This window comes from Etheostoma spectabile, chromosome 18, assembly GCF_008692095.1.
Source record: "Etheostoma spectabile isolate EspeVRDwgs_2016 chromosome 18, UIUC_Espe_1.0, whole genome shotgun sequence".
In the NCBI taxonomy this organism is placed as follows: domain Eukaryota; kingdom Metazoa; phylum Chordata; class Actinopteri; order Perciformes; family Percidae; genus Etheostoma; species Etheostoma spectabile.
The window spans coordinates 6,017,578-6,035,824 of NC_045750.1; the positions used below are offsets into that span (position 1 = coordinate 6,017,578).

At 40.9% G+C, this 18,247-nt stretch overlaps 1 protein-coding gene across 1 annotated transcript in view; it reads left to right on the forward strand.

The window, feature by feature from the left end:
• syne2a (spectrin repeat containing, nuclear envelope 2a) overlaps positions 1–18,247 on the forward strand; it is a 93,720-nt gene that overhangs the window by 12,939 nt on the left and 62,534 nt on the right. Inside the window, 34 exon segments of the mRNA XM_032543624.1 lie at positions 33–191; positions 283–1,062; positions 1,560–1,694; positions 2,040–2,195; positions 2,310–2,464; positions 3,554–3,875; positions 4,833–4,948; positions 5,372–5,492; positions 5,726–5,892; positions 6,786–6,936; positions 7,025–7,869; positions 8,288–8,366; positions 8,368–8,447; positions 8,558–8,708; positions 8,939–9,097; positions 9,420–9,587; positions 9,719–9,820; positions 9,946–10,149; positions 10,397–10,602; positions 11,120–11,172; positions 11,175–11,226; positions 11,980–12,252; positions 12,688–12,876; positions 13,664–13,779; positions 13,782–13,859; positions 13,862–13,921; positions 13,924–13,944; positions 13,947–13,975; positions 14,653–14,710; positions 14,713–14,816; positions 15,010–15,339; positions 15,454–15,590; positions 15,928–16,057; positions 18,047–18,217. Of these exon segments, the coding sequence (XP_032399515.1) occupies positions 33–191; positions 283–1,062; positions 1,560–1,694; positions 2,040–2,195; positions 2,310–2,464; positions 3,554–3,875; positions 4,833–4,948; positions 5,372–5,492; positions 5,726–5,892; positions 6,786–6,936; positions 7,025–7,869; positions 8,288–8,366; positions 8,368–8,447; positions 8,558–8,708; positions 8,939–9,097; positions 9,420–9,587; positions 9,719–9,820; positions 9,946–10,149; positions 10,397–10,602; positions 11,120–11,172; positions 11,175–11,226; positions 11,980–12,252; positions 12,688–12,876; positions 13,664–13,779; positions 13,782–13,859; positions 13,862–13,921; positions 13,924–13,944; positions 13,947–13,975; positions 14,653–14,710; positions 14,713–14,816; positions 15,010–15,339; positions 15,454–15,590; positions 15,928–16,057; positions 18,047–18,217 (6,057 nt within the window).

An 18,247-nucleotide genomic window follows, 5' to 3' on the forward strand; every position in this document is an offset into this window, starting at 1 on the left:
TAACACAGTGTAGAATATATAATCCTCTCTAGGTGCTGATCACTCGAGGGTTGCAGCTGGAGAATCAGGTTGTAACTGAGGGACAGGATCTGCCGGATCTTGTGGCACGGTTACAGAAAACCTCTCCTGTGCAGAACCTCAGTACCTCTGCCGTGCAGGACAGGATGTCAGACGCAGTCTCCCACTGCCAGGTGAGTAAGATCAGTGTATGGTAACCTTTTTCAGTTCTTCAACTGTTCTTATAAAACAATGCAATTTGTATTTGTTTCATTTCTTTTTTAGGAGATTCTTGGAATGTTTAGTTCCCTTGGGTTTCTGCGACATGTTGAAACAGCCCATCAGACACAGAGACAGCCAGAGGCAGGCTTGTTTGTTGTGGCTAAAACCAAACATGTAGACCAGATTGGGAATGTTATGCTGCAAAGCCAGGACCCAAACCAGGGATCACCTCAGATTCCATCACAGATGCTTCAACAAAGGACAAGAGGTCTCCAGGGTTGGCCTAAAACCCAGCACGCCAACACACAGGATGAACCAACCATTGTTATACCTCATGTTAAAATCCAAATGCTGCCTCAACCGTTGAGGCAACCGGTACCTTATGTTTACTCTCCTCTTGCTCAAACTGTAAAAGAAGCTGAGTGTGAGCCCAGGATCCACTCTCCCTCATTTTCCATATCCCACGCTCAAGCTTTAAGTCTGAGTCAAAATGACCAACTTCCACCTGCTTTGACCCAAACTCCTGTTGGACCAAAGTGTCCAAAAAGTCCAGTTCTGTCTAAAAATGTAAGAAGTCCAGTCCCAGAGGAAAAGGAAAGCTCACCCCCCTCACAACCTCAAACATTGAAATCCAGAATAAAAGGGCAGCCAAACACTGTACAGAGTGTTAAAACATCTCCCCAGCCACCGGTTATGGTCCGCAGTGAAGTTCATTTAAAAGCCCATTCAATGGCGAGGAGCAGACTGGAGAAGGCCAGGTTTCACCTGCAAGGACGCATCCAGCAAGCCATCAAGTTATTTGGGGGCAAAGCGATTTCAGAGTCCCAAGCCAAGAGGAAACAGGTACAGTTTTAAATGTTACATGATGAAGGACATCACTAACCCTTTTTTATTATCTCTGAAATCCTTTATTCTCTATCCATCTTGTTAAAAGTCTTTTAACAACAATATCAACCAAAGTGAATGTATGATTCACAGTGATTTACTTTCATTTTTTTTTAATCAAACATCTGAAAGGAAAGAGTCTGAAGTAAGAATGGATTGCAGATATTGTTTTAAATTTTACTTAACTCATTTATTCATCATTTGCCAAAAATCCACTTTTGCGCCTGCTAGTGACATTTGAAAGTGAGTGTAAAACCAGCTTTCTACCCATGTGATGCTTATCGAATGCTTAAACCAGAGCAGATAAGTTTCCTGCTACAACATCCAGGCCTTTAGGAGCTCAAAATGAAATCTCAGAATTAGGACACACTCTTTATAGGTCTGTGGTGTTCTGCTTTGCACAGCTGGCTGTTTTGTTTGCGCATGTTTGTCCAGCTTTATTTCTATCTGTGCAGAGGGCTTTAAAGATTCTGCAGCCTGCCATCCTCGATGAGTTCCTGGGTGCTGTGGAGTGTTTGGGGACCTTTTGCACTGGGCCCCAACTCCAGGACTTGATGCTCCTCTCTGACTCCGTCAGAAAGCAGTGGGAGGTATGACAGGGACTGTACACAGAAGACTGTTACACACACTAGAAAGGAGAGTGGTATTAATCCTCTCATCTAATTCTCAGTTAGAAAGCCAATAAGTGTAACTTACCAAATGTCAAACTATTTCTGTAAAATAATGAAATAATCAACAATATCCATTCCAGTTAGGTTTTATTTAACTGTTTAACTTACAATGTCTTACTTTTTGGGTTATCCCAACTCTAACACTCTAGCACATATTCATAACCGAAGAGCCCAATTAGTTCAGCATTTTACTGGTTCCCTTAATGGCTATGATACACCGTGATTAACCTGGCACCACTTACATTTTGTATGTGTCACACTCAGGATGTACGCAGTGAAATGGCGGCCTTTGTTCCTATCTTGTGGTCTATGATCAGAGAGGGGAAGCAGTCATTTTCTGTTGTGCAATGTGAAACACAAACTAACGCTCTGCACGAAGCCACTGACCCGACTGACAATGACTCTATGCTGCCGCAACAGGTATTGTCCTCACTGTGTAACATGGCATTAACATCTGATTGTGCTCTGTGGCAAACTGTCGGACTTGGGCAAAAGATCAAAAAGATACTTGGGTTACATATACATTACTCCCAGGTTGCCATGGACGGAACTGCATCTGTTGACGTCGAATCACTCCAAGGGCTGTGTGATACACTCGCAGCAGGGAAATCCTCCTGCCAAGCAACAGACCAACTAAGGGAGTCAGATGAAGAACAGGAATCCAGTGACACAGTGCTCCCATCTGACTTGTAAGATAATGCTAAGTAGATACATCATGATGTGTAATATATTAGACATGACCACATTTACAAAATCTGCCTCTCTGAAATGTATTTCAACACACGTATGTGTTTCCTCTGATAAGCAAGCAAATTTGACTGAGTCTGAGGCTTTGAGAAAAATACCACAAAAAGGGCCGAAATTTGTCAATGTACCACAACCCCTGCAAGTCAAAAGATTAACTTCACGCACCCTAAAAAACACGACATGACGGATATTTGTGTTGATGATGCAATGGTTTTAAAATCATTTTACAAACCTTTCTTTGTTCGAGAAGATCATGGGTAAAGTTGCCCCTCTCGTTTTGGACATACAGCATGTCAAGTGGTCTCGAAAGTTAAGTGATTGATTTTCACCAAACAGGGCCTCGAATGACCTCCCATAAAGTCCACTCTTAATGTTGTAAGTACAGTATTTGGTACATACATTTGAGCTCATTTCAAGTGCAATAACATAATCCAAATTCAAGTTGAAAGATATTTTTTCAGAAAGGAAACTTCAAATTTAAATTGTGTTTTGGCTATGCTAAAGCTACTTATTGGTAGGTTACTAAAGTCTTTCGTTCTTCCTAATTAGGAAGAACAACAGATTTCAGTTACTGAAACTTTAATTTTAATTGTCTATCATAGAACAGAATGTTTTTGGCATTAAAGTTTTTCTCTTAAATTATCATTTATTTTACAGTGTGTATAAACTCTGAACTGAATTTAAGTTTAACTGCATCTTTTTTTTTAAGCATATAGTTTATTTGGTAACACTTTACTTGAAGGTCTCTATATAAGAGCGACATGACACTGTCATGACACATGAACCCAAACCCTAACTTGTTATGACAAACCCGAATGACCCTTGCTAAAAGAAGCGTTATGTCATAAGCGTTTATGACTCATGTCACTCTTATGTAGATACCTTCAAGTAAAGTGTAATCGTTTATTTATTATTAACAGTTGTCGCTCTGTAAATCTTCAAGTCTGTTAATCTTAAAGAGATTCCTGTAGGACTGAGGGGTTCTAACTGACTGGCCCCGACCTCCCCCTGGTAAACCTTTTGTAACTCAGCAGGGGAAGGCAGCCCCGGGGAACCCCCCCGCTGAGAAGGACTGGCGCGTCAGCCGACAATCTCCCACAGAAACGAAGCGTGGATGGCCCACAACAAGACCTCTCACCTGTGTGCGGTGCTGTGTCTGTGCAGCCTTGTGGTGATGTCCTCCAAATGCGAGCTCGGGAGGTCCCAACGCAGAGTGGGGATGACCCCACACGACGTGGAGGCTGTGGGCCGGGGGGGAAACTAAAGCCCTCGCTTCGAGTCAAAGAGCAGCTGCGGAAAGCTCGCTTGCTGCACATCACAGAGAGCAACCAGCAAACCCAAACTCAAATACAGGTAGGAACATAGCCCATAGATGCTTTTATATAGATGTACTTATTGTTTTGAAACATCTGTTTGCATTTTTTTTGTAGTGTGTGGGTCGAGGTGGTTTCAATCCACTTTTCTTTAGATGTAGCACACACTCACTGGGATTTAGAAGATGTTTAGATTCCATGTTTCAGTTTAAATGGCCACTTCCTTCATGTCAACATTGCATTCAAGTTTTGTATTGTATTTTATAGCTTGTGACTTAGACTTTATTGTCATTCAACTGCACATTCGCATATACAGTTGAGCGAGATTTTGTTGCAAGGCTCTGAAAAAAGGAAAAGAAACAGAAGACAAGTAAAAAGAGAAACGGTATAAATATAAGTGTGCAATATAAAGTATGTGCAATATAAAAATTAAAAATGTATTATCATTATTATTATTATTATTATTATTATGAGATAAGTATGACTAGTGGTTGTGGTTTCCTATGTGAATAGGACTGGCCACCAGTGTCTGAACTCCACAGTAGATCATAAATTAAGCCAATCAGGAAGTTGTGATTTTGCTTCTTAATTTGCCTGCAAACCGGAACCTAACTTCTTTCAGTTATCTCAACATTTTAACTGTGCAGCTTTGAAGTTAACATAAGAAAGATTTTTGCTGCAACCACTGGTGAAATGGTGATGCTATGTAAAATTCCATGATGTGGCTTGGAGTATAAAGCTAATTATATTAGACTGTGTATGTTGCATATGTTAATTAACCTAAATCAATCTGATTTACTTTACACATTGCATTTAAAGTGGCTTTTCCTTAAGTCTTCCTGGTCCGAGAAAAACTCAGCGTTGTCATTGGGTGTGGCTGACCTGTATAAGACACAGTACCAGCTGCACTAATCCTCAGTAATTGGATAGGCTTGCTGCTCCTTCTTTTCCTCTTTTCTTCACTGGACTGTTACTATGCCACTCTCTCATCTCCCAGGCGGTTGTCAGGGGCAAAACTGTGGAGACCAAGCAGGAGGCAGAGTGGACCGTCATCCCAGAGACAGCCGCCCCACCACAGGAAGAGCAGTCCCCTGAACAGGAAGTACTGGAAAGGTATGGGTTATTATCCAAGTTGTTATTATTCTGTTGATTGAAGAACTGTCAGCATGTGAGCTAAAGTTAAAACTGACAGATTAGGGCAGAAGTACATAATCCAAAACTTTAAGGAAGTCATTGGGATCAGCAGTCTTATTTGAGAGCAACAGTTTGTAAAAGATATTTACTATATAGTTGTTAATGTACTGCATGTTATTGCCTGTCTCACTGGTCTGATCTCATTTAAACCTCAGGAATACTCTAAGGACATCACAGTCTCCCGTGTACCTTGTTTTTAGTAGAGTAAAATAGTAGTGAAATAACAGACATTAGTGAGATGATCTTGATGCCACGAATGTTGCAGCAGGCTCTGTTCCCTTTTAGCCTTTCAGTCTCAGAGAATGTGATATTGAAACAATGTCTTTCACTCTTTCACTGTAGGTACAGGAAGTCCTGCTTGGTGTTTCAGTCTCAACTCAAGAAGAACCAGCAACATTTGGCGGAGTTTCTCCCAGAACCTGTCACCATTTCCACCCTGCAGAACAAAAAGAAGCAACTACAGGCAAGTTGAAGCACCACTGAACAGCTCATTTATCAAATGGTGGATACCATTAGAATGTCACCTTTTCAAATCATTCTCTTAACACTGTGTATCACTTGTGCTTCTTTGCATCTTGGTGCATTCCTTCAACCAAAAACCAAACCGTTGTTAAGCAGTTATTTGCTCTCAAGGTCTCACTTCACAATATCAAATTACTGCAGTGATTGCTTTGTGATCATTTCTCTTTTCAACAGACTTCAAAACAGGAGACAGAGGCACTATGGTTTGAGTTTGAGCTCCAGTATGCCCAGCTATCCCAGGTCTCCCATCTGATCACCAGGGAAGATAAGTGGGAAGCGGAAAGAGACTGGGAGCAGCTGACTCAGGAGTGGAGAGGACAGCAAATGTGCCTAAAGAGCAGGTACAGTTTGTTTGGTTTAATTGGATCCCCATCAGCTTCAACATAAGATAGAAGCTATTCTTCCTGGGGTCCTGCAGTCTATTTTGTGACAATACAATTTACAGCGTAACATTACACACAATACACAAACATTATACATTACACATTACACAAACGCTTCACAAAATACAACTCATATATTTACCAAATTATAGCTGACACAATTAAAGAAAAACAAAGAAAAACAGACATTACTCAACTTCAAATTAGTCTATATTTAAAGAATACACAGCACACACAGTGCAACTTTTAGATCAATTAAAAGTATCGACTAATCTGTGAAGACATAAGCACATTTGTAACATACTTTTTTCAGTAAATTTACCAGTAGAAGCCATATTTTTGATAGACACATAATAATGGGTTTATTGGTTTTATAAATTAAACCCAACCGCTATATTGTATGATTGTGTTGAGTGTATTGAGTTTTATTTTGGAAAAAGATCATTGCAGAATTCAGTTCAAGGACTGTAACTGTGCTATAAAAATTAAATTAGTTTCAAACTTCATTTTTGACCTCAAAACATTTCATCTTAAGGTCCATGTGGTAGCCGTTCCAGGGCTTTGGATCATATCACATCATATTTACTCCCTGTTTTCATGGAAACATAGCTGTTCAGATTTCCATGTTGTTTGTGCACTTCTCGTCCATGTTGACTCAGTTTTAGTTTTAACAGTTATTCTTGACCTTGGAAACAAGAATTTAAGTATCTCACTTCAAGGTACTTATAGTATAGTAGGTGTTTTGGAACTTTCAAATATATTATATTATCTTTTTCAGCTGATGGAGTTACCAGTAACCATATTTTAGTACTATACGTAATAAAAACGTATTATTTACTTTTTTTTGTAAGGATGACATCTCTAGAGAAAGCTCCTGTCCTAATGGAGTCTTCAGATGATCTTATGCCACTGATCACAGAAAAACTGGAGCGGATCATCAGAGAGTCTGTGGACATCTCCTCCTTTACCTTGGCTGATTCTGGACTGGTATCTGATTTAAAGGTACTGTACATCTATTGTAACAACTAACACTTCAATTTAGAGAGTAAAATATCCAAACATTATTATTCATCCCTTGTGTGTTATGCAGGAGGTGGATGATAGACTGCGGTCTGAAATGAGAAAGCTATCGGAAAGCGGAGCCGATGAGAAAAGACAAGGGCCCCAGGCCACATCCCCTTCATCCTTCTGCCAGGCTCCCCACAACAGTGTCCATGATCTTGAGCAGCTCAGACAGCGGCTGGAGAAGGTTCAGTCAGCTGCCCATGCTCTGCATCACTTCCTGGCCACAGTGAGGGAAGTCAAGGCCGAGATCACAACCCTGCTGGCCAACCAGGACCCCAGCAGACAGCAAAATGAGGCCGACTGGGAGCAGGAGAGAAAGTCTTGGCAGGCAGCAATGCAACAAAGGTTGCGGACTGCTGCAGAGCAATCGCATAGTGCTGACAGCACATTAAAGGTAGCGGGGATGACTCTGATCATGAATGGTGCAACAGTGACATGCCAGGATGTGGTGATATCATTGTCCCAGCAAACTGTGGATGTCGAGAAAGAGCTGATGAGAGCCAGGAAGAAGGGCAGAAAACATGAGTTATTTCCAGTGGGAAGGGAGCAAATCCAGGAGTCGACTCCAATAGAGATACGTCAGATAAAGACTGGGGAGGATTCAACACAGGAGAGGGGAGCACAGGAGCAGGAGCATCCCACTCCAAGTAGGACGGAAGAGGAGGCAGGGTTGAAGGCCAAAAGGAGTAGGCTGGAAGGAGATAGTGATACAAAGACTCAAAGGGCGGTGGAGCACAAGGCTCAAACATGGAAGTCTGAAGGGGATGCCGTCCAGAGAAGAGATGTCTTGTTATGCGCTCTGACGGAGATAAGGGAAGCAGCTGAGCAGCTGAGATTACAGGAGCCCACCCTGCCTGCTCTGCAACACAGGTACAACACTGATCTGGGGCCATTAACAAATACTTCTTAGGGTTTGTTAGAGTTCAGTCCATCATATTAACGATATGAAATATGAGTTCCCTACACAGCTTTAAAGTAAAAAATACATATTTCTATTCATTACATTTCATACATACAATAAACACATTTCTATATCTGCTTATTGCAACAGTTCCTTGATGTTTAAAGATGCCAATATTTTTGTCATAGCTGCACCACAACATCAAAATCGTAATACTTAATCATGTTATACATTATTTTATTGTGCAAGAATTTCCTGAGTGCTATAATAAAACACTAATGACTTTTAAAAAATGGTGTAGAATGTCAGTACCCTCCATTCACACCTCTCTTCTGTTTCCTCTGTCCATGGGGGACAGTACACTAATGATTGTTTCATGTCCTGCAGGACACGTGCATTGACAGAGTTGGAAAGTCGCCTTGCTGGCCGCCTCGCTGAGCTGCAGCACATACAAGATGCATCTGTCACAGTCAGGAATACCTGATGTGAGTCAGACCAGAGAGGTGGAGGGTGTCTGGGAGGAGGCCACAAAAGCTGTAACTGAACGGTAAAGGGAGCGGTTTCAGTCATTTAAGATGTACTGCTATGCCGAATTATATAGTGCTTTGCTGAGTTTGGTAAATGTGTGTGTCGTGTTATGGATCACATGCATTACAGGCTGGAGCGGTGCTACGCCCTAACAGAGCTGCTAAAGAGGTTTCAGAGCATCCGTGGGGAGCTGAGTGGGACACTGCAGAGGGCAGAAAGCACCATCAGTGAAAGAGCCTCCTACATGGGGAAAGACAACCTGCAGAGACTGCACACTAAGGTACACCGCACTCTGTTTAATTCAGGTTCACTAAGGAAGACTTGTGTTTTGTAAGTTTGAGTGTTGGTCAACCACAACTCAAACTTACAAAAATCATTTGTGTGTCCCTGGTAAATTATTCATTATGATAGTTACTGTTTGGTTGAGTGTGTTTCATATGTCGTGTGTGTGTGTGTGTGTGTGTGTGTGTGTGTGTGCGCTTGAATGTGCACGTGTGTGTGGTTTCTCAGGTCCAAGAAATAAAAGCCGAGCTGACTGGTCTCGGGGACAGAATAGAGGAGGTCCGTATTGTGTGCAGGCAGCTTCACGCTCATCTACGCCAGATGCCAGAATGCACCATCATTCCATTTGAGGATGAAGCGGATGCTATTATGGACCGCTGGCTGGATGTGAGTTCAGTCACTTTCAACTCGCCATTTTTTACAAAACTTTATAGATTTGCTTTTATTGTTTCCATGACTGTTATTTTATATTTCAATTTATCAAACGATATGGTTGTGTTTGTTTTCACAATGTCCCACTACAATAATTGTCTTTCCCTGTCTCAGAATATTTTAGTTTTTGAATAATCATTTTGCCTTTTTAATGTTCTAATCTTTTTTTATTATGTAATATCTTTCAGGTTGTCTTGCGTAATATTGTATTAAGAGTGTATTTTTTCTGCATTTTACCTACTGTTTATTCATCAAAAGTACCTCTCCTCAAATTCAGATATCAGAAAGAACAGATTCCCACTTTGAAAACCTACGCATTGGCCTGACTTTGTGGGATGGGGTCCTCCAGCTGGGAGCAGAGGTGGAGAGCTGGGCTGCCAATAAACTCACAGTATTTGCTCAGTCTCCATCCTTTCAGACGGAGGACAATATCAGGGCCTTGGAGGTAAAACTGTCTCCGTGTTTCATTCTGTAATACTCAGGTTTGGACCTGTCTGGGCTAAAATGGGGGGTTAAGTGTTCTCTATATTCTACAGTTGCGTTAAACAATGATCGTCCCCCTCTAACTGTCTCCAGAATGAGATTGCAAACCAGGAGGAGAATATGGAGCGTTTCCACCGAAGAGTCACTGAGATTCAGGCGCATCTTCAAAGCACAGAGCCACCTCTGGAGCTGCAGGTACAAAATGTAGCTTTTGTTGTAGTGTGTTTAGGGTGTTTCTGTTTCAGGCTGAAACAACGCTGACCGATAACAGTCGATCAGATGGTGTTACAGCAGATCTCATAATTGACTTTGTTTTCGAGGTTGTGGAGACCCAGATGAGGAAGAAGATAGAGCAGCTGAAGGAGCTTGTTTCTGAAGCTGAGGATGTTAACAGGCAGATGGTGGCTGCTAAGGGACAAATTACAGCCAGGATGGCTGAATGCTTTAACTCCCTCCGGAAGATTCAGGACTCCCTTCTCACTCTCAGTGGTTCAGATGTTGCAACGGTCCTTGCAAAACTCAAGGTAAATAAAATTTGAATTTAGTTTTTGTGTGTTACAAAGTGTACTACGCACCTGTACAGTGTACTGAGAAACGTGTGATTTTACACTTTAAATAAGCATATTTACATTACTATCAAAATAATTTGAGAGAAGCTATAATCACATAAACATTCTACAAATAGTGGATTTAAAGTTTGACAGCAAAGCTCTGGTTTTAGATAATTGATGCTTTAAAATATAATCAACAGTAACTTGTTTTCCTCTACAGGATCTACTTTTTGAGCTCCAGACGCAGGATGGGCAGGCAGAGAGTCTGCTGGAGGATCTGCATGTTATGGCCTCCATAGCAAGTCCAGCCAGCCTACGGGATCTGTCTATGGACGGGGTTCTGCTGCAGGATAAAGTCAGAAACACCCACCAGCTCTTCTCTGAGGTGGAAGAACAGACTGGGAGGAATATACAGGCTCTGGACAGGTCAGTTCAAGTTCATGTTTCAAGTTCATGTTTCAAAACTGTTATGGAATGTGTACAGAAATGTTGATTCTTGTCTTTTCACAACCATTTAACACGCATACACACATCACACAACACACATTGTTGGAAGATTCCATTTTCTTTTTAATTAAGGAACATGTCACAACAGTGCGGCTCGTTCATACAGGCTGTACTTAGTTTATAAGATTATTTCATTGTTGGTTTTGGTCTTTTTTTATGGGTTAGGTTGAGAAAAATACTGACTATCACCAGATTTATCCTTGAAACTCTATACTGTAATATATAAGTTTTGAGTACAAAAAGTAGAGATTCATAGAGTTCAAACTCTAGAGATAAAATAACACAGAGGGACAAGTTCAACTTGTTTTCTAAAGTCTGATTTTTATTCTGCAGCCAACCTATTTTCTCACTGTGTCACTTCTACAGTGTAATATGCATACTGTACATATGGGTCTGTGTAAAGTGCATGCCTGCATTGATACTGTGTGTGTTGTAGGCTGCAAAGGGAAGGTGAGCATTTGAAACAATGGTTGCAAGGTGTTGAGGAAAAGCAGCGAAGGAGGAGGATCTTAGTCTCCTGCATGAGGAAGCACTTCAACAAAGGTAAACTGTTTTCTGATTTCAGATAAATGCCCAGTGTGGAAATAAGCAAATCTTGTGCTGGAGATCAAGACTTTATGTTTATGTATGTTGTCAGACACTGTGCACTCTTACAGTCTGCATATTTAGTTTGTAGTGCCTACAGCTATTTTCACTAACTGATAGTAACATCTCTCAAAAGATAGAACATTTTATTTATAATGTATATACAAATGTGTTCCGTTAGACCCAGAAGGTATTCGTAAGTAACAACTAAAATCTGTAGAAGGAAAGTTAAAAAAAAGATCTGCAGTAGGAAGACCTAACCAAGCACGCTCGAACAGCCTGCAGGAGTTCAGTGTTGTGATTTTGATGAGTCAGATATGAAAGAGGTTGTACAGCCTGTTATTTCCTAAAACTGACTCATCCTTAACTACATGACTGTGTGTTGTCACACAAAAGGCTGGAAAGTTGTAGATCGAGGTATATCATTTAGGGATAGACCAATTATTGGCCCTGGCAGATTATCGACCACGATTTTGGCAGTATGCAGAGGATTTGATGTAGTTTTATTTGCCTGACAACTGATAAAGTTAATTAATTTGGCTAGGCTCTGTGTCAGTCCCTCTGCTCCCTCTGCTAATGTATTAAATAATAAAAACATGCTATTACATCCTTGATATTTTGAACCTGAATAAGACAAAGCTCAGTTTTAGTCTCCTTACTAACATTTGAAAGTGTGAATAGCATTAAACTGCCCATGTTTTTCCCCTGCAGGGTGAGGACGGAGGCCCTCAATCAGCTTGTGTCATCCTTACAAGGCAGCACACTTCAGCAGTGTGCTGTGGTGGAGGAGAGCAGCAAACTGCTGGAACGATACCACAACTTTCAAACCAAAGTACTGTGTGGCTCCACGGAGAAGCAGAGCTCTCTGAGCAAGGACGTTGAGGTGTTTCAAACTCTTTTAAAGTCCACTCAATCCTGGGTTGGAGACCTGAGACGAGCTGTTGACTCTCCACATGGTGAAAACTTGGTATCCAGAGTCCCATAGTAAGAAAACAATAACCACTGAATGAGCTGCTCAATTTCTCTGCATATCTGAACTTCTTTAGTCTCAATCACGTTAGCTAAGTACGTATTTGGTCATTCTACAATGAGACAACATATTGGAGTATTTGAAATAACAAGTGTTTTTACTTTGTACATATTGTATGTCATTTTAAAAGACAGTTGTTACAGTGGTGTGTAATGTCATACAAGGGTGTGGCCACACAGATCTCGTGTTTCTTTTCATCTACATTTGTTTAAACTTGTTCTTCAATAAGGAGTGTCCATTTGTTGATGTTGAAAACCTTTTGGAATGGCGGATTTGAATGCACGGATAAAAAAGACAATCAGAAACACGCTCGTCAGTGTCAGTGCACTGCACTGACAGATCGGTGTGATTGCGCTGTAACTTATTGTTAAACAAAAACACATTTAATATGTATTTCAGGCTGTGGTAGGTGTGACGGCAGAGGGGGAGGCTCGCCTTGAAGAGCTCAGAGTTACTGGAAATTGGCTGAGCCACAGACTGTGTAATGGAGACGACCTGAAACAGGACATTCAGGAAAGTATTCAGAAAACACAGGAGCAGTGGAGGGACCTTCTCCAGTCAGTCCAGCCTTATCACAGGTGAGTGGAGCCAGATAAAACCTTTGAGACCGTCTTTTTTGAGTCCTCACCTATCCATTTACTAAGCTTTTAAGTAAATGGAAGCACATTATGCGTCAATGCACCACACTTTTCCTCCACCAAGTTTTTTTTCTACAAGTTCCCAACTCATCCACTGGTCCTGCTTTGCCTGAGAGACTTATCTTGCACTTTTAGCAGCCTCTTATCTCTGAAATTTGTACTACCAGTTTCCTCCTGCCAGCTGCTGATGCTTTGTTCCATGTACAGTAGGCTGTAGAAGGCTTAGTCCAAACCCCCACTCCACCACTCCCCCACTCCCATGCTCTGCCTGCCTTACAAAATCCCTACGTCTGAGTGCTGCCAGAGTCTGTAAAACTGCCTGGCTTGGGTTCCACTTGCCCCCCGCCTCTATACTCAGTACATTGTTTCTACTCTGATCTTCAACGCCACTCCAGCCTGCTTTTGAACATGTAAACTTGTTAAAATGTCACACAGTTTGTCTGGAAGGCCATACGTCTCTGTAGTCTTTATTCATCTGCTACTTGCTGGCTCAACCCCTGGATCTGCTCTTTATTACTAAGAGCTGCATCATCCCTCTTATCTGAACCTTTAACTTGATTCTCTACCACTGCTGTAATTTACTCCTATCTATAAACCATTTTAACTTAACTTTAACTAAGCACAACCTTTACGAAACAAAATACTCCTCTCATCAGCTGCCCTGGTAAGGTGTTGCATGGATTCTGAATGGCCTGTTATGTTCTTTTTGTTTCTCTTGGTGCTTCAGTGTTCTACAAGCTGATCCAGACCTCACCTCCACCTACCTGGCCCAAAGACAACAGGCCTGCCACGGAGTGGAGGAGCTGCAGCACAGAACTGCTCAGCTCCCCACTTTATTCCCCTGGCTGGCTCCTCTGAGCGCAGGCAAATCTTCCTTTTAGCCCGTCAACTGCAGGATGAAGCTGTATCCCTGCAAGTAACTTTACCAATCTGGCTGAACAGAGGAGGGTGCTGGGTGCACAAACCTGCGACGCCATCTGGGAAGATCCTCCTCGGCTGAGCTAGAGACCGCTGGTCATCACTGATGGATGAGCTGAAGGTAAATCTGATCCTGTTCAAGTGATAATCATGTTCTAGTACAGTGATGCCCAACCAGGGGTATTTGTACCCCAAGAGGCTCTACTGCAGTGGCCAGGAAGTACATGGAAAGATTATAGATGAGAGATTAACTAATTTGGCAAAATATAAATTATGATTTGATTAAAAACGAAAACACATCCACCAGAGGAAAATAAACATAGAAATGTGAGTACAAATTGGTGAGATGCTGATCTTTAGTAAATGTTTTGTCACAGTAACCAGCCAACCTACTGCTAATAGGCTTACTGCACGGCACGCGCCTCCCACTAATCTGAGACAGCTGTAACACCAATGTGTTGCCGTTTAGATCGCAGAAAAACTAGTTACCAGTTACTTGACATAATTTAATGTAATGTAAACAGTTACATTGATTAGATGAAGGTATTTTAACTGAAAGAATTAGCTAACAGTAAACAACAAGTTAAAGTATAGGATATACATTTTATTAATTATCTAAAAGTAAATTGAACTTAATGTAAACTAACTTAAACATTAACAATTCAGTTGTAACAAAAAATATTCAAACAATATTCACTTTATGTAGCCTAATGTTAACATCTACTTTAAATTCAATTGAAATGAACACATTCAGGACATGAATCTGACTGTTGCTTGGTGTGCCTGAAATGTCAACAGGGTGTGTGTTCCCGCCTTGATGAAGGTGTGTGTATTGAGGAACATTTTGGCCAGTCACTGCAGACTGCCACTATAAATTGACATCCCTGCAGGAAAGAATGTCAGACTATCAAACCCAGAAAGAAAGCTCAGCTGGACGGATCCCTGATGTACCAGCTCTGAAGGTGAGGTCCGTTGAGTAAACTGATCCGATGATTCATGAACAAGCTCTGTCCCTTTTTTTTAATTTTCACATTCCTTCTGAATTTAATCCGTGACATTTATTTTATGAAGTGGGAGGATTGAATTTGTGAATTTCCCAAAATTAAGCCACCCATATTGTATTTCTGTTTATCTGTCGCTCTCTGCACTTCTCAGGCTCTGCTACAAGAAGTAACCAACATAGAAAAAGACCTTTCACAAATTGTAACGCTCCAGGACTCCATCAAAGCCAGTACCACAGCTGAGACTCAGGCCAGCCTCTCCCAGCAAGTCAGCAACCTCCAAAACCACAAGAGGGCACTAGACAACAGCATCAAAGAACAGCTGGCACTGCTCACAGAAAACAGCAACCAGAGAGTTCAACAAGTGAAGGAAGAGGTCACCAGTGTACAAACGGCTCTGAAAGACCTGGCGGAAAATCTGTGTGGGATCCGTGAAGTGTTGCCTGAAATCAGCCAGCTCAAACAGCAGTGGTATACAATACAGGTATTGCTGAAAGATCATATAAAATGTCGCTGTGTCCCCAAATAATAAGTGTACAACAAGTTAACGGGGGAATATGGAAGCATAGAAGCATCAAATAAATATCCACTCTCTCAGGATTGTGATACCAGGCTGACAGAGTTGGCTGCAAGAGTTTACAACCTGAGAAGGACAGGAGATTCAAGCATCGCGCAAGAAATGCTTCCTGCAGATGTCATTTTAACTGTTGATGCAGTTGCTAAAGACCTCGACAGGTACCTCATTATTTACTATCAGAAAAAATCTGATTCATTACATAGAATTTTAGAGTATTCTGGTGACTTTTTTTTGTTTATTTTAAGATTAGCTTGAATGGAGGTACAGTATATGGACGTACATGCTGCTCAAAATGTAATTGTTTAATTCTGCAAATCAGGAAAAAAAAGCCTGAGGTGTCTGGGCCTATGTTGGGATTGTTGAGAGGTTGATAGAAAAGTAATTTCCAGTGTAATTATTCAAAGAGAAAACTATGTTTTTCAACTCATTACGTTTTCCCAAACTCATTGCTTGATCTCTCTCTCTCTCTCACTCCCTCATCTGTTCTCGCTGTAGCTTCAGGACCACTTTTCTACAAAGTAAGCAGGAGTTTGCCGAAAACACTGCCAACAGGGTGAGACAGGTCATCAACCAGCTGCAGAACTGGAGCCAAACACTACAAGCTGAACCCACATCCCCCAGCCAGGTGAAACTCACCAATGTGTCCACACGTTGGTCTGTTAGTCTATTGAACTATGTATTAAGACCCACAATGTTAACAATTAGTTCACATTTATAAAACAAGCTTAAAAAACTTTCTTCTTTAAAAAAAAAATCTGATATTAGATGTATTTGCAGTTGCGTAATTTAACAGACAAATTGAAATAAAAAGAAGTTAATGTTATCAAAAATGTAATCCTTTTTATTAAAGTGCCCATATTATAAAAATAATCACTTTTTCTGGGATTTGGGGTGTTATTTTGTGGCTCTGGTGCTTCCACACACATACAAACTTGGATAAAAAACTTCCATGCTGTTTTGAGTGAGATACGTTTTTTGAATTTCCTCTGCCTTCAGTCTCTGGGTGAGCTGTTCAACATCTGCACGGCTTTCTACATCACTAGCCAAGACGAGGTGGCAAACCGTAGCATGCTAGCTCGTTCCCAATGCCAAAACACTGCTACAACACACACTAGTTCAGAATAATCTTCAAAAGACCTACTTCCATGTCCCTGTTCTGCAGATATTCTTCATCTAGAAGAAGTCTCCCAGCTAATCCTGCCTTGGACTCCAAAGCTGGAGAAAGAGTTGTCTAGCTGATGGGATCTTAGCGAGCTACTGAGCATGTGCGTCTCCCAAAATTAGATAGTATAGAAGTGAGATGTCTCACTCTGTAGCTAAAACAAGTGAGATGTCTCACTCTGTAGCTAAAACAGAGACCTAAACACACAGGGTGAAAACAGGATCTGCAGCAATGTGCAGTACAACAAAATATGGTGTTCTTTTTGTAAAACTATTCTGGTACAACCTCAAAATACAATTATGGACCTGAAAATGATGATAAAATGGCCCCCTAAAGCTCTAAGAGCTTTAAGAAGGACAATGCTGACTTATTCTTTACTTTTATTGTAAGAAAAGGCCATGCAAAGTTCAAACCCAACAGACTCTCAGCCCCAAGTACATTGATTCCTAAAGACGATGCAAATCTGCTTAGAAAAAAAAGGGTCACGTGGATAATTTCAGTAAAAAAAAAAAAAAGATGTGGTAGTTTCTAGCTGGGCACAGTAGTTTTTAGCAAACATTACTCGAACAGGAGTATATAGTACATTGGTTGAGGGCTATTTGGTCTTTTCATGGGATCTTTTTGTCAATAAGAAAACTGTAGAATATCCTTATCCTTTATTCGTTATCCACCTATGAACCACATCAGTATACTCATTATCTGTAGCTATCAAATCCCATCTCCGCCTTCACTTTGTGTTAAGACCAAGACTATTACCCTTTACTATATCTGGTTTAGGACAAAAACCTATGATTTATTTTACCCTGCAGGACTTTAACATCTTATGTAGAGCTGCTCTTAAAATGCCACGGGTCCATCCTCTACTCTTAAATAAAACTACTTCTCTTCTGTCTGGTACATGGTGAACACAACAGATAGTCCTCACAGGGAGGATGTGGCAACTTTTGTCAAAGGTTTGGTCTTTGGCATTACTAAAGATCATGAACATGTTGTGACTCATTTTCCATCAGCTTTACCTGCTGCCAAAAACTTTACTCCAACTTTGCTAATTGATTTTCCCAGTCCTGTATACCAATGTCTATTAAATAATTTTTCAACCATTTATTAACGGCAAAATGCAAACTAATGTAAATGTTCAACTTGTATGTGTAACCATTTTATAAATTATATATGATTCGGGGTTCATTGTTGAAGTAATTATCTCAGCAACTATTGGATTGATTGTCGGAACATTTTGTACAGACATTCATGGTGCCCAGAGGATGTATTCTAATGAGTTTGGTGATGCCTTGGCTTTACTCTAGCGCCACCATGAGGTTGACATTTGTGGTTTAGAGAGAAATAAAGGATACATTGCTATTACCTTGAATACTTCAGTTCTAAAATGTACAGTATATTTCACTTATATTAAAGTCTTTTTTTAACTTGATATATCTATCTGTGCTCTCATAGACAGCTCTGGATGAGGGTTTGTGGCTTCAACAAGGTCTTCGTGACGTGCTCACAGAGCGAGATTTTCTTCTAAACTGCTTGGGAGCAAACGTGACAAAGAAACTGGAGAAAAGTGCTTCAGATGCTCTCAGTGAAAGTACACCTGCAATCGAAAACGTATCTAAATGCCTGGTGAGTTTCTCCTCGGCCACAGGATTGTCC